The sequence below is a fragment of the Lonchura striata genome, chromosome 14 (genome assembly GCF_050655825.1).
Source record: "Lonchura striata isolate lonStrDom1 chromosome 14, ASM5065582v1, whole genome shotgun sequence".
Taxonomy (NCBI): domain Eukaryota; kingdom Metazoa; phylum Chordata; class Aves; order Passeriformes; family Estrildidae; genus Lonchura; species Lonchura striata.
In genome coordinates, this window is record NC_140716.1 from 10731512 (window position 1) to 10757766 (window position 26255).

The following is a 26255-nucleotide window of genomic DNA, read 5'->3' on the forward strand; positions in this document are numbered from 1 at the left end:
GTACACTTCCTTCTGGCTGTAACACACTGAGAAACACATTAAGTGGTTCTGGATGAGCTTTGACTAAAACATTATAATATTCTGCATACAGCTCAAAATCAATATCAATTTCTTTTGTACAACATCTTTTTTTTTTCATATTTAGGCGCAATCAGACCCAGACCTGAGAAATTGAGTTTTTTTTTTTTTTTTATTATTTTTTTTTTTTTTAAATATACATTCAGGTTTTTCTACTTGCTTTCTCCTGGATTCCCTTGTGGAAGCTGGAGAAGGAAAGGTGAGAGAAAAACAGGTGGTAATCTTCATGCTTTTAATATTTTTCAATGATTTACCTACTCCTTGGGGTGGAGCCTACAGGCAGTGGTGCTTTGGTGTGCTGCACTGGCTAACAGTAGTGTGATTTCTCAGTAGGATCACATCCAGCCATTCTGAAGCAGCTTGGATTTTTTCATATCAAAATCACATATCTCTCAACTTTGTGCATCCCTTGATTTGGGTTTTGAGTAAGCTTCCTTGGAGAGGTGCTTCATTACCACATGAATCCTCAGTGTTTGGGACTTCCTGCCTCCACCATAGGTTTGGGAAAGTAATTTCCTTCTAGGCTTTTAATGAAGATAGGCTGAATTGTTTCCTTGTCACAAGTTCCTTGCTGCAGCATGACTGAGAGCACCAGTGCTGGTGCTGCTCCATGGCCTCTGCTCAGTGTTTGTGGCTATTTATAACCTGCCTTTTGTGCACATTGCAGCAAGATATTTCTAGAAACATGCTTCATTCAAAGGATTGCTGAGTGGAAAGCTGCTTATCTTCTCCTTTTTTTTTTTTTTTTTTTTTTCTTGACAATGATGGTTTGATTTTAGTGTCCTAACTTTTGATTCAAGATTTCTGTAACTTCATTGATGGAAAGTTTTGTCTATTTGTGCTGAGCAGTTTGCCTTTCCACGTGACTAAATTAGCAATAGGAGTGCTTTGTTTTCACTGAAATGATTTTGTGTCTAGTGGAAACACACTGTGTATATAGAACTACAATGGAAGAAGAAAGAGCAAGGATTTTATAGCCACCTTTCAGCTCAACAAAATTTGTAACACCATTAGGAATGACAGAAAATAGAATTAAGGTAATCTCTTCTAAGTAACAAGTTGCTTTTAGGAGTTACAGAAACATATATTTACCAGACACATTGCATGTTAGTTTTTGTGTGTGAGGCTAATTAAGAGTTCTGAGTAAATTGTGTTGGCATAGGCATCAGAGCTATATCAAGTACCTAATTGGGATGAGATAAGGCTTGCAAATTCATCATCAGAAAACAAATGCCAGAATTATGAGAAGTGTTCTAGTCAAGTACCATTTATGATGGTCTGGTTTATTTTGAGCAGTGACATTATTTTTGTAGGAAACAAGCTAACCCTGTCCTTTATTTTGTTTGGATCTGTTTACCATCATCTCCTCTCTCCTTTATCTGCATTTAACTACTGTTATCTGCAAAAAGGCTGACATTACTTTTTGTGGCATCTGGGTTCCAAAGGAAGATGTGCAAGGCTCAGCTGCTTAGCATCTGAAACTTTAAGCTCTGTCCCAAAACTGTAACTGCAAACTGGTACAGAAGTTGTAAAAAGAAATATTTGCTTTCTTTACTTGCTCTTAGGCTGGATTTTCCTTACCCAGTCCATTGCCTGCCAACTTCCTTCTCCCAAGAGCTGCTTCCAAACCCCCTCCTCTGCTGGAGCCTTCAGCTGCACCCCATCCATTTGCTATTCCTCTTCATACTTGACTGTCATGCTAGTTTGGATGGCTTTTTTTTTTTTTTTTTTCCATTTATTGCCTTAATTCACTTCTAGCAGAAGCAAAGGTGGGTGGGAGGGAATATACCTCTCTGCTTAAAATTCTGTATCCCTGAATTTTGGGAATACTGGGACTCTTTCAGTGTACACAGAGCACAGAAGACAGTTCCTAAAATCCTTAATTGGAGCAAATAAACATTCTCTGGGTCCTAAGAACAAAGTAAAACTTATGAATTTAAGCCAAACCTATTCCTATGTAATAAACAGGAAATAGAGGAAAGGAGTATAAACTGAGCTAGGGCAGAGGTGATGGGGAATTGAGGTGGTGATAAAACAGAAATAAAAATTACTGATGGAAGTGATCTTTTGTAAAAAAAAAACCAATATGAGAAAACCAGAATTACTCAAAACTCTGAACAGTTTCCATCTCTGTCTTTTCAGGGTTCCTGACCTTGGGGTTTTGGGCAATCCTTTTCGGTCCTAAGTCTTTCCTTCTACATTCATGGACTACTTTACGTACTTGTACTGGGAGGTTTTTGCTCTTCCTGTTGCAGTGTGGGGAGTCTGGTTTTAGTTAGCCATCTGGAAATTGTATTTGAATGTCCACTTGTATCCATTCTCATGCAATTTAAAATTTCCCTACTGCTCTTGGTTTTTTTCTTTTAGTATAACCTCTGAGACAGGGAGTCTGTTATAGGCTTTTGCTGAAATAAAATCCTCTCCTTTTGCTGTGCACTTGGCTGGCTACTGATGCTGTTCTGTGTAAGCATTCCTTTCTATAGAAATGGAAAGTGTTCACTAATTCTCTGATTTGTAGTAATCTAAGTACTTTTTTCTATGCATCTGTATTCAGGCTGTTCAGGTTCTTTGTGGGAGTGCCTAATACTTTGCATTTTTTAGGAGCTGGAGTCTTAAAATATATTCATAATTTCCTTTAATAATTTAATTCAATTGTGAATTTTTGCATCTCCCATTAGGGCCTTTAGAATACTTCTGGAGAGGGCAGACTGACAGGAAAAAATATGAAAGCAAATTTCTTCCCACTGTCTTAGGTGATTGCTAATTTTGCAGTCTCCCATGTATGTGAATGTGTTGTTTTTACTTTAGAAATGCCATATTGGGACTTAGTACCTAAATTATTATTGTGTGCACTGAACAAAGTTTTGAATCCTGAATGACAAAAATACTGATGTTGTCTAACATCTGGTTGGATCAGGAGGCTGAAAATGAGCAGTGTCTGCAGAGAACAGAGCTCAGGGAAGAGCAGGCAAGGACAGCCCTGGCTCTTTGAGGGGTGAGCTTACTTGTGGAGGGGAAAATACAAATTACATGATTCCCTCCACACTTTGGGTTAGACAAAAATGATCTTTACAGTCATTTCCAGATATACTTATCTGGTCATTTTTACCAGTCTCAACAACTGCAAAAGTAATGTCACACCTTTTCTAACCTTTCTCAGGCTTCAGGCTCGCAATCTCCTGGATTCCTGGTGGTCTTTACTATCTATCACTATTTTATAGTATAAGAGTAGCTGAAATATTTCCAGTAATCACTGAAAAAATGACATTAAATAGATCACTTAGAACAGGTGCAAATAATAAAAAAATCATGTTAAAATATCCTGAACCATTGCTCAGTATATACAGATATTTTCACTGTATACACTCACTATATACAGATATTTTTTAAAAAATATGTCACATGATCTCTGAATAAAAATTTAAATGAATGTGTGGGAAGTTTATGTGGTTCCAGCTGTCACCTGCAGTATGTGTCTCTTTACTGGTCGTTGAAAGCCTACCAATCTTTAGTGTGTTTGTTTAAATAGTTTTAAGTTATTCTTTCTCGTTCCTTCCTGGTATGGGCTGACTCCTGGCTTAAGAGAAGCTGGTTTTTGGTTTACCTTTTTTTACAGTATGAAGCAGAGATCTTAAAATAGGAATAGATTCCAGGCCATAATAAAGTAAGAGTCCACCTCAGCAATCCTTATTCCAGTGTGGGTCCTATTGATTTGTTAAGCTGCAGTGGAGCCCGCAGTGGACGCTGCCTGAAAGCAGTGGGAAACTTAAGCTAAAATAAGAATGAACTTTGCACATTTCCAACACTCTACTGCATTTTTTTTAACTGTACAAAGTAGGTTATAGGCATGCAAAACCTTAGTTTTAAATAAGTTATGCAGAAAAAAGCACTCCAGGTCAGCAAAGGCATTTCTAAAAGCTGAGGAATAAACTGCATGAGGAAAAGATATACATGCCCACATGGAAAGCTAAAGTTTTGCTTGTGGGATCCCGACTTTGGTATGATTGATTTAATTGGGAAGTAAAGGACAAAGGGCAAGTGCAAAGTAAGCAAATGCTTTAAATAATTAGTCCTTTAATGCTTATTTAATTGCTTTTCCTGAAGATTTGAATGCTACCATGTAAAGAGATAATGAAGGGAGTTGTTCCTTTCTAATGGAGGACTTAATATGTTTTTTATGTAACAGCCATAAAGATGCAGACATAGTCTTGTAATAGCTTGAAATGTGAGATAGAAAGTCCAAGCATGCAATAAATAGACTTAAAGCATTTTCTGCTTAGAAGTACAGTCTCTGCTTAAAGGAGTGATTTGGTTTGTTAAGGGCTGCACTTGGGGTGTTCTCTCTCATGATATACTGGATTGCTAGTGAAATACCCTGTTGACAAGTTGCTTGGTTTTATATGAGTTAAACCTGATTATTATTAACAAACTTCTTTAAACTTCATTTTGATAGCTAGGTTTCTGCCTTGCTGGGTCATTTTGAGGTTTCATTTGCAGAGTTAAAATTCTGGTAGCTTTTCTACTTCAGCTCAGATGGTGGAATATTTTCCTTCTTAACAAGCATTCTAATTTGTTTTAAAAAATTATTCTCCTTGTCTTAGTTTCTTTTTAAATCAAGTATGTACAGTAAGCTTGGCTCCCTATTGAGCTGGTTTAATCATTTGTTTTCTCCATCTGCAGAAAGCCAGTTCCCAAAGTAACTTCAAAGAGCCTTGCCTGAGTAAAAGCCTCCAACTTTGGAGCAACAAAGATTACAGAAATATGCTTATGCAACTGCTTGAAACCTCTGGCTATCTTGACATGGAGAATACAACTGAATATTTCCCTCTATTATTCTCTTATTATAGACCTTAAATATATTTGTAACTGAGAGTTTTGCTGCCACTTTGCTTTTGCCTCCCATGGTGACTGCACAGTGTGATGTGTTCCACAAGTGCACAGACATGGCATTTGCAGGCTCAAGGGAATCACTGGTGTTGAAGTGATCTCTCAGGTAATTTCAGCAAGAAAACAACCATAAAATTCAGCCTTGATGTAAATTGTCTGTAGACAAAGCTGAAGACTTGCAGCAGCAGCAAACGCAGACTATTTGTAATATTTTAGATTTGTGCAGGCTTTAATCAAATGATGAAGAGGCTTCAAGTGAAATGGTTCCTGGGAGAGTGGTAGCCTTCCTTCTTATTTTTTAAAATTTCCTATGTTGACATGTGTAATCTCTCAGTTTGTTGAAAATAAAGTTAATCCCCTGCCCAATAAAGGTAGATAGATATGGGGTACATATTTTATATTTAATGGATATGTCATATTTTTGAGGGCAGTAACAAACTTAGTTAAAATTGCCAGTGTTGTGAGAATCTGCTTCATATTAAGGTCAATATAAGTAATTGTCTTTTTTTCTGTGTTCTTCCTCAGTAGTGGCTGTTCCTTATTCATGACGTTCCAGTCCAATGGTTGTCATCATCACTTTGGAGAAAAGCTGATTTTTAAATTTTTTTCCCTTTTTTTTTTTTTTGACAAAACTATCTGAAAATCAGTGTGTCTGGGATTTGTCCCAAATTAATTTCCTGTGGAGAGAAGAGTTATGAGTTTGGTCTCAGTACGACGACTCTTTTGGATTATAATATCTGTCAGTGGAAATGCACTACTTTGGTTTTAACTGAAGCTATTTCAGATCTTAATTTTTGGCTTAATCAAATCCTTAGCACAAGCAAATCTAATTCTGGCATACTATTTCAATTGCACAGACTTTCATTTCTGACTAAGGATTGGAAGGATTAACCCAGATTTTAGCAGTTCTCTCCATGACTGAGTGGATAGGATTAAAATCTGTGCTGCTCACTGTGGCTTTTTATTCTAGTTTTTGATTAGTTATGTCTGTTGACCAGGGTGGGAAATTTTCTGAGGTTAAGACTACAGCTAAAAGAAGTATGGTGAATTCACTGGATTGCATTGTATTTTGATTACAAATACAGCCCAGACATGCTTTGCCTGTTTACAGCACCACAATTTATAATTTAGTATAATCTAGATAAATTTTGAAGTTTGAAGTATTAATATATATAAATTTATCATCTTTTGGCTGTAGAAATACATATTTTAGGAAAAAATAATTTGGTAAAACAGGAATGACATTAACAGTACCCAGCTGTAACATCTTGTTAAGGACTGGCTGAATGCAGCAAAAGGTTTTGGGCCAGAAGCTGGAAGGATGTTCCTGTATTTTATTTCTATCAGTGCAGCTATTAGAAATAGACACATTTATTGGATACTGACTGCAATTAGTCTCCCACTTTCTAAAAAGCCCTGATCATGTAATGAGCTTAGAAATTAGTTATTTCAGTGACCAAGAAAGGAAAGTCTCACCTCCAGGAGATGAGGTGAGTTGGTTTTGTTTAATCTAGTAAAAATGAGCCTGGGAGGAGGATATGGTGGCTGGATGCAGGAAGAAGAAAAACTGATTAAACAACATAAAATGAGTCAGACAACTGAAACTTGGGAGGGAAATTAAAAGTAGTGAATGGCTTTTAGATGGAAATTGAATAAACTCAGGAATGTCAAGAAGCTGGGTGGTGTTGTGATAGAAACTGGTCAATGAAGGATGAAAATGTTCTTTCTAATTCTACATTCTTCTTTACATTTACAGAAAGCTTGAGATTGAGAATTCCATGCAACACTATAATAACACTGCCTCCAAATCCACACAGTCTTATAGAAATGTTAGATTTGGTAAAGGTGAAGTGGGAGGAGTAGGATCCTGATATTCTCCTTATCAGACAGTCAAGGACTGTGCTCCTCAGTCTTGGGAAGGACTGGGATTCTTGTTGGAATATGATGAACTGTGTTCTAAAAGTTTTAAAGCCTCCTCTCCTAGAAAAGAACCCAGAAGTTAGAAGTATCTTTACCTTTTTATGTGAAGCAGAATAACAACTTTTCTTTGGGTGTTTCTGCCTTTTTGTATTTTGTTCTTTTGTGCCTCAGGCAGCAAGAGAATTCTCAAGAGAGATGTGATGAAGACGTAATTTCCACTTGGAAAAATGCTGGTGTTTGCTGCTTGTCATCCTGGTGTGTTAGAGGAAAGGAGAACCCATTACCAGCCCTGGAGCTGTGTGGTTGGAAGGTTGCAGTATCCATAACAGATCCCTTGTGTGTTCCATGGTTTAGTCTCAGCCTAAGCTGGCAGTGATGATGTCTGCATGTCAGACATGCTGTGCAGTGCTTTATAGGACTAAATTTGTGGGCAGCCTGGGTTGCAGTTGCAGCTGGAAACCCAAGACATTACAGGTTTTTCATGTCTGTACTGGATGTTTGTTGCCATTGTGTGGTTATATTTCTGTCTGTAAATAATCAGCTTTCTAGACCAACCAGCTGGTTTTGACACTGAAAAATATCTTGATTAATAATCTGACTCACATTTAAAATGTTGTTTCATGGACTAAAATAGTGGTTTTTTTTTGTTTTTTCTTTTGCTCTGGAAAAAGGGTTTTCAGTGATTGCCATGACAGGCAGGGGAATGAGCCATGGGCTAATACATGTGTAGTGAATATAAAGAGGTGATGATAATGTGATTATTGCAAGTAATCTAGGCAAGGGAGTAGAAATTGCTAGATAAGTACAATGATATTTTCTTTTCACTACTGTCCTGAGGAAAGGATGAGTTCAGGTGTCTGTTCACAGAGCTTGAAGAGTCTTCAGCTATGAAGGGTTCTTCAGAGACATCACACTTTATCTGGCCTTGTTGAGCAATCGGAAATGAGTGTCACTATCACTGAGAGCTTGGTTTTATTACTCAATAGCTATTAAAAAAAGGCTACAGAAGGTAATGCTTTCCAGAATCTATAATTTTGTGCAGATTCAAGCTGTGGGAGGATGGATTCTCAGTACCTGAGAGAAGCTGTCAGGTCATGATATACAGCAGAACATTAGAAAAGGAAGACTGTAAAACTTTAGATATGCTGCATTATTTTCTTGCCATTTTCTGTGGCTGTGTTTAAAGAATTGAAATAATGCTCTTGCAAGAGCAGAATAGTCTTCCTAAAACACTTAATAAAGTGGGCAAAATCTTTTTTCTGATAATTTGCTATGGCTGGAGGGGAAGGTTAAAATGATGTATTAATGAATGCTACATATGGTCTACAACACATGGTTAGAACTGTTTGTATTTTTTCCTCCAAAAAAGGTTGAACAGCAAATTGGATAAAATTCTGTTTCAAAATGACCAAGCCTGTTTCTTCCCTGAAGCAATTCACACTTTTTCTGGACTTCATTAATGCTGGAATTCTAATCTCTTTAGCTCTTACAGCTGTTTCATTTTCAGGGACCAATTATTTTGTTAAAATATGCTTATTAATGAAAATATGTTGCCATGTAGAAAGAAAAGGCCAATGCAGATGAAAAAAAAACCTGCTTCAGAAAGTTTAAAACCCTCCTAGCTGTGCTTTTGGGAGAGCAGAAGAAATAAAATTGGAATAGCATACTTTGTTTTAGTGTTTTGAGTGTTTTTGTGATGACCTTTTTTTTTTTTTTAGTGTGACTGATGTGAAAGGGATACATCTGTTTCCTTCTACTTTTGCTAAACAAGAAGGTACGAGGTTCTGGAAAAAGTTAGTGTAGCTTTGTGAGTCCCTTGCCAGGCACCAGTTTCGTTTTGAAGCACATGCCTTAAGCTCTGAGTTAGCAAAGGCATTATCACTCATACTTTTGTTTTCACTGGTTTACTGATGGGACCGTGCACAGTCACGAAATAAAGTTGTGTTGGTAGCACAGCCAAAACTCCTGGAACTGCTTCCATGTCCACCAACAAAGACATGTTTGGATTTGTTCTCCTCATTTCTTTTATCAGCTGAGGTTTCAGTTTTTGCTTTTGAGAGGACCACCATCTACTTTCAGCTTTATGTTCATCCAGTCAGTTTTGTCTTGATTCCCCTGATCCCTCCCCTGTGCTGCCACTCTCTCCTAGACCTGTTTTGCTGGGAGAGCTTTGGAAAAGTATTCTGAGTTTGTTGTCTCTTCCATTTTTTTGCTCTTTTGCTGCATCTGATCTGGTCTGACTGGCACACAGAAGCCCTCAGGGCCAGGTGAGCTGCCTATGCTTTGCCTCTTCTTTAAAAGTGAGTTTGGCCTCCTGCCTCAGTCTGATTGGAAATGCCTTGGAATGGCAGCTGTGCTTTGCCTGCTATTTTGGACAGAAAACTTGTGGAATTTGCCCTATGTTTTTTCCAAAGTGAAGATCAACATGCTGCAAAGAGAGCAAAACATTAAGAAACATCTAGAAAATCAGCAAATGAGCAGTCTGATCTCTTATGTTCAGTGGTGCTTTTGAAAATCCCTATATGCATTCATAATTGCTAATTTTAGTCCAAGTTAAACATTATCTCAAAATCAGACCCTGATTTTCAAAGCTGGCTATTCTCATGTAAGCCTGTAAGTTTATAAGTAACTCTCAGAAGGGATATGCAGGAATATTTGTAGTCCTTAAAGGACTTAAGTATAATACAAGGCAGATACAAGTGTGTAAATAACTCTTGCTCACATGTGAACAATTGATATGCCAGTTGCTTTCTTTGGTGTCATCTTCTATTGAAGTATTTGTTTTCTGCTCTTTAAGAGGTGATTAATGAGCCTGTGAGTGATAAATTAACTCAAAAAGTGGTGCTGGTGATCCTGAGGCATTTCTGTGATAGGGAGGAATTGGAAAGGTTGCAGATGTTATGTGGGGCAGGTCCTTCACGCCTCCAGGTACAAGGAGGTCTGAAGTTCAGGCTGGAATTTTGTCCAGGGAATGGTAAATCTGCTTTCCCAAACTTCATCTGGGGTTTGGGAATTACAGCAGTTTTTTTACTTTATTTCAGACATGGATGGCTGAACTGTGCTGCAGTGTTACCTTATTCCATGCACTTTGCTCAGACACAGCATTTGTGTATCCTGGTAGTATTTTAGGGTTGAAACAGCAGACATTAGCAGACCAGATTTGGAAGGAGAAACTAAGTAAAGAGTTATGACAAGATGGAGCAGAGGATGCTATTACTCAGGCTGTCAGAAAAATAGATTCTGTAAATTACTTGATTTTATTCTTTGCAGGGAATGAGGGGAAAAGAATAAATGACCCAAAATATTCCCACTCTGGCACTTATTAACTTTCCCATTTTCTCCTAGTCCAGTGACTAGTCTGTTATTTACCCTACCAGGTATATGAAAATCTGTATTTTCTTCTCTTGCCATGTTGATTAAAATCCCACTGATCTCGTTCTCTGTGGGAGCTGCTTTGATGAAGTTTGAAGTTATGAACTGTGAACTGTCTTCCACTGTAAGAAGTCTATCAGGTAAATAACTTGGAAATCCCAAATGAGAACAAATGCCCTAATAGGATACTGGGCTTGAATATTAATTTTGCTACCAACTATTCCCAGTAGACTTGTAATCTACTGGCTGTTCAAGTAACCTGATTTTCAGGTCTGAATTATCGGTATGGCAACAAGTACCTATGAAATAATGTGTGGGTAATGAAATACTCTTCTTCTCTTTTATTGGCCTTTCATTGAGGATAATACACCTTTGATTGCTGGGAAAGACAAACAATAAACCAGATAGTGTTTATTTCTCCTTAGCTTAATTCGTCATGTACACACTTGCTTGTTCATTGAGAAGAAACTTAAAAAAAACTTATTTTCTCTGCAGGGATACACTTTACTAGGGTAGATCAGCTGAGCTGAGGTACATGCTGAAACATATTGAAGTGATGCCAAGTGATGTAAAATGTTTAGGAAGTGCTTGCATGCTCCATTGCATTAATGTTGCATTAATCCACTGCAAGTTAAATTGTAACTGTGCATGTCATTCAGTAAAGCAGCAAGTACCTGGAATCTTGAATGATTATTTTCTTTTTAAAGAATTTATTCCTTTTATTGTGCCACTGGCCTATGAAAAACTAGAAATAAATTCCATTCCAGATCTCCAGTTATTATCCTTGCATAATACCAATTTACCAGATTGTTTAGGGCAAGTAACAACATCTTTTGTCACACAAAGTAACATTAATCATAAAATTTTGCATGCTGGTACACAGTCCAATGCAACAACAATCGCATCATGGGATCTTGTTCTGTTCTTTAGTTTGTGAAGGGTGAGCAGAGCACAGGACAACCGCTGAGCAAAACCCAGTGTGAGGAAAGATCACTTCTTTGAAATCAGAAACAAAGCAAACAGCCTGGGAAGGAGCCTTAACAAGCTCAAGTTGGCTGATGCAGCAGTGGATGTGTGTGAAATTGAAAAGCAAACAGAGCTGTTTGTGTGCTGGCCATGCCTTTCAAAGAGAGAAAATTTGTGTTCCATCTGGGGATAATAACAGAATGTGTCTGCAGAAGAAAGACAAAACTGAGAATTTTTGCTGTGTTCCAGTGTGCAAAGTAAGTCCTGCAAGTAGTGTGCTATTGAATGAGTTGGTTTTAGCCCAGAAATATATATCTTGTTTCCTCTTTTTATTGGATGTATTATTTTAGCCCAGAAATATGTATCTTGTTTCCTCTTTTTATTTGATGTATTATTTTTCCCCCTTAAACTTGCTATTTGTTATTAATGATAAATATCATTAATTTACCCTATAACATCAAAGTTAAAATGACAGCATTGGTGATACAATGGGAAAATATTTTTTTATGGGGAGAAAAAATGGATATGTGTGATATTGTTGTAGAAGGGACAAAAACATTGACATTTATGTACATAAATGCATTTTATGATTATCATATGAATGGTGTTATAATTGGCATGAGAAATGTATCTTATATAGGCCATGCTATGAAATCCATTATTTCATGTAGCTGCATGGTATATGCAAATGCACTGTGCAGCACTTCCCATTTTAAGGATATTTTTTTCTGGCTCATGCTAGAAGGTGAAAACAGACAATGTTTACATAAAAGAACAATCAACAACTGCTTACCAAAGAAGTTTTTAAACAGGGGTCTCAACTGATATCACTCCTGTTTGTGTACTTCTGGCAGGAAATGTAGGTCTTTACAAAAGATTGTTCTTGTCTGGGATGCCCTTGAAGTGGTAGCTACAGTTAGCTGTCCCTCTCTTGGAAAATAGGATAATTTCTTTCTTCAAAGAAAGAAGAACACTGCTTTGTTTAAAGATTAACTGATAGTTTGCCTCTTCCAAATTGTGAATAATGTCAGGATCCCCATCTTGGCATGCATTGCTGAGCTATTTTCAGGAAAGTGCAAATAAAAGCTGTAATTCCTCCTGGCACATCAGGGGTGTGATGGAGGTGTCTGGCAGCATTTCAGTAAAACAATTAGGTTTAGTGGAAAGGACTGACTCTAGGCATGACTGTCAGTCAAAGTATAAATAGAGGGTGAGAACCTACTACCCAGCCTTGGGACCTCCTGGATAGCAAGTTCCAAGCCAGCCAGCACAGGTAATACATAATGCTTGTCCCAAGGTTTTTGGACTTACAGCTTGCACACTTACAGGCAAGGGGCTTGAAAATTAGATGTGTTACAGTCTGTGAGATGAGGCAGAACTTCAGATATTTCAGTGTTTGACCTTTGTAACAAGGTATGTGGCAAAGGAAGGCAGCTGAGATGTGGCTAAAATTTGGGAAGAATTCTAGAATGGAATTATTTATTAAAAATAAGTTTTAGAAGGAGATTTGAAACTCCATTTGGATCTGGTTGCACAGGAGCACATGATGATTAATTTGCTTTGTATAAGTGGACAATTGTCACTTGCACCTCCACAGCTCACTGTAGGGAATGGAACCAATGGCACAGAAACAGGTACTTGATGCTTCCTCGAAAAGAAGTGACCAGGGATATTACAGCACCTGGCCAATGGAAATTTGGTTTCAAAGGTTTCATAATAAAGTGTTCTTCTGCAAGCAGAGTGAAATTTGCTTTCCCTAACTTTTATTTCTGACAATTCAAGTTGGTGAGATGTCAAAAGCACTCGTTACAGTGACATTAATGGTGACAGTTCCTTCAGAGTGATTGCCTTCTTTTATCAGAGAACACAGGCAGGGCTGGTCTACATGGAGCTTGCCTTGAGGGCACAAGCTGCTGCTTTATGCTGTGGATGGGTATCTGGAACTTTCGATTCTTAATTATTTGAAATATGTTACAAAAAGAGTTGAGGATTATTATATTCCTAATTAAACTTGTGAAACATAATATGAGACTCCATCCTTCTCTTATTTTGTATATGGGAGCTGGCTTTTTAGATAGGATGTATAGAACAGGGCATGAAAATGTTGGATTATTATTTTCTTCTTTTTGTGTTATAATGACTTTCCTTAAAATACTTCTGCATTTCTTGTTGCAACATTAGAAATGTTTTCATTTTCCCTGCAAAATGCAGAGCCTCAGGGCTCTGTACTGCACCGGATTCCTCTGCCAAGGCACATCAAAGTAGGGAAAATTCCAATGTTATTCCCTTGTGGCTAGAGTCCACCTTCGTCTCAGACGCCAGTGCTAACTTTTGCTGTAGGTTCTGGTGTGCCCTGCATCCCAGTTACACCAGAAGGCTGCACTTGGAGAGGTAATTTGGGCAAGGGGTCTCCTCCAATTCACTACCATTTTAGCCATCATTTTACCCTCCTGCTCCCTCCTCCCAGGAGCTGCAGTGACAGCTCTTTCTGGTGGAGATCTCCTGCAGCAACATCTTCAGAATTCAAGCTGATCTTCATGACTATGTAAATAATTGGTTAAAGCTGCAAGGTCCCAAATCCAGAATAGAACATGCTGTTTCATTCCAGGCAGTTACCCGTGGATTGTGGAATATTTAGCTGATGGCTTGAAGTCAGATTTTGTAAAAAAAGCTCCTGCATCCTTTAGCTCCCTGCTGGAGATTACTGGGCGAGATTGCTTTAAGCGTGTTGTGTTCAAGCGTTTTACATAACGGGGAGAAGAGGGAAGGCACGCAAGCATAAGAAAGTAAAACTTTGGTTGTAGCTTTTCCTGGTTCCTGTTTCTTAAGGATTTTGAATTTTCTGTTTTTTATTCCAGGAACCCATTTTGAAGCAATGTGTCTGTGGTATATGGGACAATTTCTCTGGGTTGTTTATTTTTTTGTTTGTTTGTTTGTGTTAAGCTATGTAGATTAATCTTCCTTTTGCCATATGCAGTTACCCTGAAGATTAGCCAGACTTGGTGAGACTCTTCCATAGCAGGAGTAGAGTTTAATTTTTATTGTGAATTAAGAATTTAGGTAAAAGTAGTCCACAGTGTAAATTTTCCACTAGTTCACAGTGTAAATTTTCCTAGCTGTGTTGTGTGCTATCTCACTGTTATCTATTTGCAAATTTGGTTAAATGCTGGTATGAAGCAAAATGTTTTGTGCAGTCAAAACTGGTTTTTACAAAATATGCGAGTTCCTTTTCAGACTTTCAAGGTATTGGATAGTCTATCAAGATATGCTAATGTTTGCTTTCAAGTGGAGGGAGGGAATTCTGCAAAAAATAACTGATGCTTTTAGTTCAGATGAGGTACTGTTGATATAAAAAGCACTTTGTCATGTTTAATGTACATCCCCTATACTTAATGACTTGAAATAGAAATTGAGGATATGGAAGAACATTAAGAATAACTAAACATTGTGGATCAATTATACGTTTATTTTAAGAGGGATTTTAAAATTTAAAATGGATATTATTTTATACTTAATGTCAAAACTTAGTGCCTTACCTTATATAAACTGTTTTTGTAGGAATAAATCCCATTTATTTGATGTTTTTACTAACTTTGGTTTCCTTTATGCTATAATTAATGTTCATGCATAACTGCACCACTGAAGAGATAACAAGTGAAACTGGAGGCTCCAGTAGTCATTTGGGAGATGACTTAAGATGTGGGATGAACATAATAGTTGGGTATATTTGCTGGAATGATCCAGAGTGGTTGGAAGTTACAATTTAGAAGTGAGACCTGCACTTTATAATGATCCCTCTGAGATGAGAAATTTTGATTATCTGATCTTCTGAATATTCAGGAAGATGTGTAATATCATTTTATGTCTGCTTGAACTATTTAAGGGTAACTGTTGGTAGGTGTGATGCTAACCATAAAACTTCTTACAAAAATTGAAATCTGGGATGTGTTACACTGAGGACCCACTTTAAAGCTAATTCTTTTGCAGACTGCTCGAGGTGTGTGAACGTGTCAGAGGAGTGCTGTGCCTGTGGCTCCTGCTTCTAAAGATGATGACTTAGTAGCCATCATTTCTCTGCTGCAGCATCATTTGCTGCCTGTGTGAGGCTTCCAGCTGCAGACTTCAGGGGCTGTCAGAACTGCTTGTCTCATGGAAAAACAAAAGTACTCTCCAGCAGGAACATCTGAATCAATCTGTCTCTATGAAGTCCTTCCTACTACAGCTGTAGCTGCTCAGGATGCTTCAGAGCCATGGGATGTTGGCTCTGTGCAGTCAATCCAGTATGTGGGTCTCATCCATGAGCTTAAATAAGACCAGAATGGAAGTCTCCAGGAGTGGGACCTGTACTGGTACTGGGCACAGGCACCAGTTTTTCATCTTGGCATCCCAGTGGTAGCAGCCCTGGGGTATGTGTTGGGCAGGAACTCAGATTCTGTCACAGTGCAGTTGCAGGGGAAACGCTTGTTGATTTGTATATACCAGCTCTTGAGAGTCTTCTGGTTGTTTCTAAAACTCTGATTCATAACTTCATCAGATCCATACCCTCAGGAATTCTCTTGTGTGGGAGTGTGCAGAATAACCTTGGGAGGAATTGCCAAGGTTTTTCATTTTGGTCTGTTTAGAGGAATGCAATAAAAATAAAAAAGGACTTGTAATTGTGATGACAATTATGACTGCTGGTTTTCTTCAGAATTTAGCACCAGTGAAGGGCATCGCTTATTATAGGGCAAGCTATGAGTTGTGAAATGACAATACAGCTTTTGTTGTTCTAGGTCAGCATTGATGTGCATTGGATTTCACGATCTATCAATGTCAGTCTGCCACATCATTTATATTTGGGTTTATTTTTAGTTTTTCTAGTTGAGTAAACTTCGAGTTTGTGGAAGTGCTATAGACTTCAAGTGCCCAGGAGACAGAATTTCAGCAGTTGCAATCTTGTGCCTCACTAAAGAAGTAAATCTTCCTTGGCAGAGTGTTGTGACTGTATCAAATGCTTCTGCTCAGAATTTGTTGCTATGAATGTTCTTTTGTCCTAAGATCTCAAAGGCTGTTCCTGCAGGATATTACGGCTTGCTCTGTGGTGCAGGCTATGTGTGAACATCCCACTGACGGAGTCAGATTGCTCCTGAATGATGCAGGGGCCCAAGTGCAGGGGTTTTGTTCTGAAGGGGTTAACTCACCGAGTAAGCATCCCTAAATGCTCAGTTACTGGGATGCTTGCCAGATGACGTCATGGATCCAAACAACAGAAAAACAAACTCAAGAGGTCAAATGTGTCCCTGTCGATGTAAATCACAAGTACTATGAATGCAAGCTGGATTTCCTATCCATAATCCTACCAAACCTAGGACACACCTGATTCTCCATTATTGTATCCATTCTCCATATGCTTGGTTATACAATCCCTGCTTAAAAACTTCCTGGCAATCTTGCAGAGGCCATGACGTTTTACTTTGTGAAGGTGGGAGACAAGACAACTCGGAGAGCCGTGGGGGTTTTGGATTGGGTTTGTTCTGCAAGCTGTTTTTGATGTGTGTGACAGCCTGCCTGGGGCAACCCTGCTGCCTGAGCTCTCTGCTGAGGTAGGAGCCAGCTCAGGGAATGCTCTGTGTGAGCTGCAGTGAACCTCCCTGGACACTGGCACTGGGAGAGGAGAGCAGAGGGAGGAGAAAGCCCCGTGGCAAAGTTTTTTATTTTTTTTTTTTTTTTTCAATGAAGAAATGAAGGAATGTGCCAATGGTTGGCACTGAAACTTTTTTGGGGTGGGGTAGAGACCAGAAATGAGTAGTATTGCTGTCTATGACAGGATTGGTGTCTGAGGCAGGTCACATAATGGAGATATATATACATATATGATGAAGGAAATGAGATGAGGAAGGAGAAGAGGGATGAAATTGTTTGGCTTTTTAAAAACATAATTCCTGTACTTCTGAGCAAGTACTTTTCTTCAGTAAGATCCACTGCAGTTCATACCTAGAGTAGTTTTTTTCCCCCAACTCATCTCTAGTTCTCCTCAGTGCACCTTTCCCCATGAGAGAAGGGAGAGCAGCTTGCTGCTGCAGGAGGAGAGCATCTGTGAATAACTTCGAGTCATGTTCCATTCTGAAAAATCAATACAGCTGGGAGATTTCAATTGGAGGCAGTATGCTTGTTTTCATCTACAGCTCACATGAAACCTAAAATTTATGTGCATATTTCTCACAGAATCTCCCATCTGTTACCTTAGAACATGTTTTCATATGTATAAATAAGCTTAATTTGCAGTTGAGAGAACCAAAAAAAAATATCTATATGCTCTGTAGGTATCTCAGGGGTTGCCTTCTGCAGTAATGTGGTGAAATGAAGACTGTTCAAGAGTTAGTAATAATGATACAAGAAAGATCAACTTAGGCTGAGATTTTATTTTGCAGTTTAAATCAAGAAAGCTATTTTAAGAACATCTTAGTGGTTTTTGCTTTTACTGAGAATTTGGAACTAGTGCAAACTTATCTTTGTTGTCTAGGGTCCTAGTTCTTAAATGATCTACCCCACAAATACATATTCCATTACTATAATTATGCTTTTCATGTGTAATTTGCATTGCAGGTGAAGAGAGTCCATAGCTTTAAAGGACTGACTATGCAATTCCTCATGAGATCAAGTTTTACACACTCCAAGCCAGTATCCCATCTCATGCAGGAGAAATCACCTCCCTTCAGTTATCCTTTTCTCACAAAGCTTTTCTGCAGCTTCTCAGTGTTCTTGTGTTAAATATCAGAGACTTTTGACCAATATCCAGAGGCCTGTAATATTCAACTGGAGTGCAGGAAAGTGAATTAGCAACTAATTCTATTTGTATTTCAGGAATGGTCATCATCTCCAGGCGGGGGGCAGAGATGGGCAGACTTGTAGAACACTCCCAGTGCCAATCTGCTTTGTATAATCCTCTTGACTGGGAAGGTGGAACTTTCCTGGAGAGAAAGTCTTGAGTGGTAGATTGAAAGCCTTGTCTAGGATCAAGTAGGAACTGAATCCTGGTAGGACAGAGAAAACTTGTCTAATTCTAGGAATTTGAGCTGAAGAAACAGCAAGAGAAAGGAAAAGCTATCTGACTGCAGAAATAGCACAGTAGAACACCTAAAGGGAGGTTACTGACTGAAACCTATCACTGAAGGGTTTTACAGGAACAGTCCTTAAAGCCTCTTCTGTTCCATTTGCATGGCTCAAAAACATCTTGTCTATAAAAAAATCCCTGTTTTTCACTGTTATTTAACAACAGCAGGTAGTATTTTCTGAAGGGATGGCCCAGTAAAGAAGAGACCCTGCTTTGCTCACTGCTCTGACTGGGGCTGTGCTAGGCAAGCCTCTAACTGCAGCATCCCAAATGCTGCAGTGCCAACACTGGCACCTGTCTGAGCTAGAAACCAGTTCATTTTGAAAACTTACTGGGATTGAGAAATTGTGGCCCATTTTGCATGAAAGAGCAAGTAATGAATGTTAATGTGCAGTGAATTTGTCAAAAAGCATTAATAGGAAAAGAGTGTGTGCTGGGAAGCAATTAAACCTGAGCTGATAGAGGAAGCTCACTGTACTGTGAGATTACCTGCCAGAAATGCTTAGACAAACAAAATGTGCATTGTAAGTAACATTTCCTGTCTTAGCTGTGACCTTAAGTGATATTTTAAAGGGGTATTTATTGATATTAATGTATTTGTACAAGTTAGTCCTGAGTGGGCTTTGCAAGCTTTAAGAACTAATAGAGAACCAACACAAACCAGGTTGAAAATGTCTTTTTCCAATATATTACTGAATTTGTGGGGTCCTCTTATATAATGAGTGATCTAGATTAAAGTTGCTGACATTCAAATAAAGGCACCCAGTGAGAAAATCCCAGCAGTTCTCTCACTGGTTCTTCTCACACTTCTAGAATGTATTTTACACTTTCTTGAACAGATGAGATTGAGCTCTCTCATAGTGCTTTCTTTACTCTATAAAAAAGTGTGAAGCAGCCTTCTGTAGAGAAATAGGCTAGAGTCAGCAGAGGTTCTCTGACACATTCTCAGTCTTCTCATTTTTTGTGACTCTACAAGAAGAATGCCCAAGGCCTATTTTCATAAATGCAAGCTATGCACTGTAATTTTAATTAAAGTAATGGTTGCTGGTAGATGAAATACAGAAGCAACTCTATAACTATATCACTGTTGGTTAAACATCCATCATAATGGCCACCCGGTCCTGTCTAATTTGTCATTGTAGGTAGGGAAAAAGGCTCTGAAGACTGCTAACCTTGAGGCTGCTGCATCTATGGAACCCGGGGGGATTCTGATGATGTCTTCCTTAAACTCTTTGTAGGATTCTGCAGTATTACTTGGATATTAGATGATGGCAAAATAGTCAGGGATGAAAAGCCTATCCATTATCTCAAGAAACATTTAAAGCTAATTTTAATCCCATTCTTTTGGGGACAACTATCTGGATAGGAAATAGCTCTAGATATGTCAGATATAATTTTTTATTGAGATCCTTGAAATACTTTTCTTTTTCTCTCAACTTCTGGGTAAAAATAGACAGGAAAGTAAGCCAAGTAGTTTTAATCTGAACCCAATTCCTTATGTCTGAGTTTTCAGTGCAAAATTTCAGCATGATCCTTTGAAGAGAGTGTTGGGCTACTGTACTTGTGCAATGACTGAGGAAAAAGAGTTGCTGACAAAGAAAGACTCATCTTTATAGCAAAGGAGTTTATGAAAGTCTACGTCGGAAATTAGTTTAGAACTCAGCTGTAAATAGAAACTGTATTTATCAAGTGAAATTTTGTTTGTTTCTGCCCTTTGCTCTCTACTTTTGAATAAGATATGAGTCAAGCATTAATTCCCCTCTGCTTCTGGGTTATGACAATAAAAGAATGAGGGGATAATTTGAGCGATCCAAGGAAAATGATTTATCTTTCTATTAGGTCTGCGGCTAAAAGTAGTTTATTGTATTAGATCACCTCAGCTAGTGCACATAAAGTTCTAATTCCTGTCTAGAAACCTCACCAGTGATGCTTAACTGCAGCCATAGAACATGGCTTAATCAGCCCAGTAAATACTGCAGCCAGTCTGAAATTTGCTGGATCCTGTGTGTTTAGGTACATTTGGGAAAGTGATGAATAAATCTCACTTGTCCAGTGTTATTCTCCAGAACCTGCCTGTATCCAGAGAAACAGAATTCCCCAGTTTGGATCTTGGTAATAGAGCCAACTTTCTGATAAAGCCAGTATGAAGAAAGGAACTTTTCATGCTTCTTGGAAGCCTTTCTTTTCCTTCTGCCTTGCCATGCATGCTTATACTCTCTTCTAGTCTTTGTCCCCTAGGCTGGCTTTGTACTTGCTGATTAACTATTTGGACGATGAAGGAAAGAGATCTTGAAATCAAGTAAGCTTCAGTACTATGAATTGAAGGTCTAACTAATATTTACAGTTCCTTTACTTATTTTCCTTGTGCTTAAATTAAGAATTCATGTTCCCTGAACAGCTATTGAAGAGCTGAAGGCCATTCAGTGGACCTAAGTCAAACTTGGTGCACTGTCTGTGTAGCAAATGTAACCGCTTAAATTAAATGTTGAAAATGGGGATGCCAATATCTTTCTTTCCTGACCCATTTAATTAGATAATATACATAAAATTTCTACTTTTTATTGTGAGTTAAACTTTTCATTCTGAAACTGCATTTAAATGCCAACCATTTCTTTTCAAATTCAAGTCCTTAAATGATGTTTTTCCAATTCAAATATCATGGTAAAATATATTCCCCTAGAGGCTTGATACAGTGTGAAAATGTAGGAATAATGGATACATGTGCAGTGTACATCTTCCTACCAGATGGTACTGTTCAAATTTATAGTGTGTTGCATAATTGCTTTAGAAGAGACTGAATGAATTTGCTTAATTTTAAAATTTCTTTTGTAAATGTTGAAGGATTTTTCTTGCAATGTGTGATGCTAGTTCATTGCCAGTTTTGCCACAGCACTGATCTAGAGCACAGACACTTGAGTTAAAAGAAGATACAACATCCTATCTGTTACCAGTTGGAAGGCAAAGAGTTTTTGATTTTTAAATAACAAGTTTAACTATTGATTCTGGCATATCAGTAAAATAAACCTTTTTGCCTTTGGATCTACAATTCACGTGAGTCAATGCCTTGGTACTAGGAATTGGTTGATTATTATAAGAAAGCTTGGAAAATTTCTTTTCTTTGCTGCTTTCCTCAGATTTCTGTTAGGACATTTGAGTGTCCAAGCTGTGGTCTTGCACACCACTAGTTTAATTAGAGTACAGCATTTAGCTCCTTGTAGTGTGTATATTTCCTAGTGAGTCAGAAGTTACTGTGAAAGCTGAGTGATGTTAGTGTTGGCTCAGGATGCTGTCTTAATTAAACATATAGTCCTTCAAATGTGCTTAACAAATTTAGAAAAATACTTATGTTTCTTAACATTGTGCTAAATGCAAAGAAAACCAGTAAAGCTGTCTGGGAGAAAATGCTTGCAAAAGTATGCTGGGTGAGTCACTTTGTACAAACAGATGTCTTCACTGCTTAAAACAAAGGCCACTTGTAAAACATACATTTAGGGATGAATTATCAGGGTTCTGCCATTCTTAACCTTGGACAGAATTCTGTAGATAACTACCAATCCATTTACAAATACAGTCTGTGCATGATTTAACCTTAAGGACAGTTTATGTTGGAGGAGGAGGGAAGCAAACCTGAAACACTTATTGTAAAATCAAAAGCTTTGTTTTAATTTTCTGTGAAGCTCTATCTACTGTTTTCTAGTGGAGTGGAATGGAATAAGATCTTATTTTATCACCTGCTTATCCCCCTCATTTAATTAACTTTTGGTTTTGATAAGAACACTTGGATCCCTATAAGTCTATGGGATCTGATGGGATTCATCCAAGAGTACTCAAGGAGCTGGCTGAAGCCTCAATGGTTTTTGAAAGGTCTCAGGAATCTGGAGAGGTACCAGTTTACTATAAGCTAATGTCCAAATTTTCAAAAAGGGCAAGAGGGATGGTCCTGGCTACAAGCCTGATGATCTCACTTTGATGCCTGGTAAAATTACAGAGATGATCATTCTGGGAGTTATTGAAAAACATCTGAAAGACAGCCCAGTCATCTGTCACAGCAAACACAGGTTCATGAGGGGGAAGTCCTGCTTGACAAATTTAATTTCCCTTTCTAACAAGGTAACTCATCTAGTTGATCAAGGGAAACCAGTTGATGCAATCTTTTTGGGTTTCAGTGAAGCTTTTGATACTGTCTCTCACAGGATCCTTCTGGACAAGATGTCCAGCCCACAGCTGGATAAACACATCCTGTGATGGGTGAGTAACTGGCTCATGGGTTGGGCAAGGGGTTACAGTGGCTGGGGTGACACCAGGCTGGTGACCTGTCACTAGTGGGGTTCCACAGGGCTCCATCCTTGACCCTGTGGTCTTCTAGGTCCTCAAACATGATCTGGATGGGCTACTCAGTTTGCTGATGATACTGACCTGGGAAGGGCCATTGATTCCTGAAGACAGAGAGGGCCTGCAGAGAGATCCTGACAAAGCGGAGGGCTGGGCAGTCACCACACTGTGAAGTTTAACAGAGAAGTGACAGGTTCTGCACCTGGAACGAGGCAGCCCTGGATCTATGTATGGACTGCATACGAGTCCACAGGGCTGATATCCAGGAGGGCTCTTGAGGGGCATCAGGCCCAGCATTGCCAGCTGGGCAGGTCAAGGGGTTGTCCCACTCTGCCCTACACTGGGGTGGCCTCACCTTGAATGTTGTAGGGTTTGTGGTGGATCTGAACTGCTGGAGAACATCCAAAGGAGAGCCATGAACCTGCTGAAGGGTCTGGAGGGGAAGCCATTGGAGCATCAGCTGAGGTCACTTGGGTTGTTCAGCCTGGAGGAAACTGAGGGGAGACATCATTGTGGTCTTCATGAGGGGAGGAGGAGGGGCAGGCACTGGTCTCTCCCCTCTGTGACCAGTGACAGGATTCAATGAAATGGCTCTAGCTGAGTCAGGGGAGATTTAGGTGGGATATTTGGAAAAGGTTCTTCCCCCAGAGGGTAGCTAGGCACTGAACAGGCTTCCCAAGGAAGTGGCCACAGCCCCAAGGCTGCCAGAGTTCAATAAATGTTCAGACAAAGCTCTCAGGTGTGACTTCTTAGGCTTGTCCTGTGCAGGGCCAAAAATTGGACTGGATGATCCTCATTGGTCCATTCTAAGTCAGTATTTTCTATGATTCTAAGAACCTTCCCAAGCATAGTGAAATATTATTTTTAGATGAAAGCTCTCTGCCTTTTATTTGTGTTTCAGGTTATTGTGAAATAGTTTTAAATTTTCAGACTTATGTTTAACATGTCTTTCTCTCATTGAATTTGTTATTCATTTTTGTTTTGCTTTTCTGTAAATTCTACTATCACTACCACCACATGTCTGAAACTGAGTAAGAACTGAGATAATCTATTTAAATACAGATAAACTCTAATATTTGAGTATTAATTATATGATGCTCATCTGGTTTGAAATCTTAACTATGAAGCCCAGAACTGTCCTGTAATATTGGTTGCTACTGAATGATCAGAGAAGCTGACAGCATCTTTGTAGTTTTTCTCTTCAGATGAGAAAGAATTGTTTTGGTTGGTTTGAAAAACCTTTGCAGGGTGGCCATACACTCATAGTCAATATAACTTTGTTTCCAAGTGGGCTGTGACTTACACTGAAAGAACCTTTTTGTAAAGTTAGCTCTTTACATTTTAACTCTCATACCTATCACCAAACTTTCTTTCCTGTTCAAAAACTCCACTTGGCTTTCATCTCAAGAACTGCATAACAAAATTCCTCTCATAAACCATGCAAAGATTTCAATACATACTGCTTGATGCACACAATATTTCTTTGAAAGGATGATGTGTGATATGTTCTTTATTTTCATGGTTAGAACCCTTTCATAGCTTTTGAACCTACTCAGGGCTGTCTGATACAAACTGTGACTCCGTAGGTTATTGTAAAAGTAACCCAATGCCTGGAAAGAATGAGCTCTGACCTCCAAGGATTTCAGAAGGCTAATTAATTACTTTATTATACTATATTACACTAACAAGAACTATCACTAACTAACTAACCTAAAAACCCATGACTCTGTCCTGAGAGTCCCAACTCAGCTGTTGGATCCAGCTGGCCCATGAATCCAAACAACCATCACCAGAATGCAATCAAGCAATCACCTTGGGTAAACAATCTCTATATCACATTCCATATGAGCACAAACAACAGGAGCAGATAAGAATTGTTTTTTCTTGTTCTCTCTGTGCTTCTCCGGGAAAAATTCTGAGAGAGAGAATTATGTCTCTCTGTTCAGAGAATGTGAATAGGCAGCACTCCTAAATTCACTGTGGCAATGCTCCTCTTTCATGCCCTCCCCACAGCAGACAGGAGTGTCTCTGCCAGCTCTCACTTGGCTAAACCTGACAGTGGGGTGGGTTCTTGGTGTGCCCTGTTGTTCCTGTAACCTCCCATTGTACTTGCACAGTTTCAAGTACCTTTCCTGAGTGTGAGTAACAAGAATTGCAAGGACCAGTTTCAGCTGTGTTCATTGGTGCTTTGAACACCAGCACTGACATTTCTGCAGCTGTGCTGCAGATACAGCTGATGCATCCTGGGATGGACTTTTCACACCACATAATGATCAGTGATTTAATTTAATTAATGCCAGGTTATACATCTTGGGAGTGAAATAGCACACTAGTTCAGTGCTTTGTGAAGTATCTTAATATTATTGACCTCATCTACCACTATACAATATTTATTTCTGCAATAAATGTTTACAAGAACAGCTTTTATACCACTTAAAAAGCATGTTTTTTTCAAGGTTAGATAGTATTGAATCGACATTTATCTTCTGAATTCAACATATGACCCAGGAAAATGCTTGTTGTCGGGGGCTGTGGATTCTTTTATGTGCTGGGAGGTAAGTGGGAGCCTGGTTCTTCTTCAGGTTGTCCTCCTTTTTTTCTGTTTACAATGTTGTTCACATCCTTAACTTGATAATCCCAGCAAAACAGCTTTCAATACATTTTGAGTGGTATCCAGAAGACTGAATAAAGAAAGCTTTAGGTTGAGACAGCCTGTTTGCCCCAATTAAAATACTGTAAATTAATGGTACCTACATGGTTCTAGCTGAACAGCTAGAATAAGATGCCTTAAAAGCACTAAATGAAAAGTATTGAGTTTCATTTAGAACAGTGAAAGTTTGTCTGTTTCCTTTTATAACTTCTGAGAAGTTTCTGGGACATACTCATTTCCATAAGGTCTGTGGGTTTGTGTAGGGGGGATTTGTCAGGGCTATAAAATTAGCAGGATTGTGTCTATGCTTCCTTTATTAGATGATATGTAAGTTCACATTGTTAAAAAAAGCTAGTTAAGATGTATCAAAAAGAGGTGACTGCTTTGTTCATTGGAGAAACAACAAACTACTTTTAAAGCCATTGAAAACCAATTTAAACTTTGTTTTAATTTGTTAAAAGGGAACCAAGGTGACCTCTTTGGTTCTAAAATGTTGACACAAAAATACTACTGAAAGGGGCAAAATATGAATTACATTAAAAGCATAGTGGTGACAGCAGCCAACACCTTGCTGCAACTAATTTTATGGACTTTTAGTACAATAATTTATTTTGTAAGATTCCCTAGTGAAATCTTGAAATGTGAAAAAATTAGAAAACCAAAATCTCTACAAGGTTGCAAGAAAGAAATAATAATAAAGTTATATAGCTGCTTTAATAAATTAATGTTCAGATTCTGGTCCAGACAAGATCTGTTCAAATTAAACACCCAGATGAACCTTTATTTCAAGCGTTATCTCTTTTGGTCAAACTCTGTCATTGGTGGCTAAAATGCTACTAAATGACTGTATATTGAGATTCTACCAAGGATTGTCTTAGAACAGTTCTACATGTGCCAACACCAGGTTTCCATGATCTTCCTGGCACTCATAAGTGTATAACAATTGAAATGATACCT

General features: G+C 38.5%; 1 protein-coding gene across 2 annotated transcripts in view; it reads left to right on the top strand.

Moving 5' to 3' along the window:
- GRIN2A (glutamate ionotropic receptor NMDA type subunit 2A) overlaps positions 1-26255 on the top strand; it is a 163414-nt gene that overhangs the window by 9738 nt on the left and 127421 nt on the right. The window contains exon 1 of one of the 2 annotated variants that reach the window (XM_085591730.1): positions 196-25203. The exons of the other annotated variant lie outside the window; for it this stretch is intronic. Within the exon in view, the coding sequence (XP_085447856.1) occupies positions 25192-25203 (12 nt within the window). The 5' untranslated portion in view covers positions 196-25191. Of the gene's footprint in view, positions 1-195; positions 25204-26255 lie in introns of those variants that run through there. 2 annotated transcript variants of the gene reach the window in all.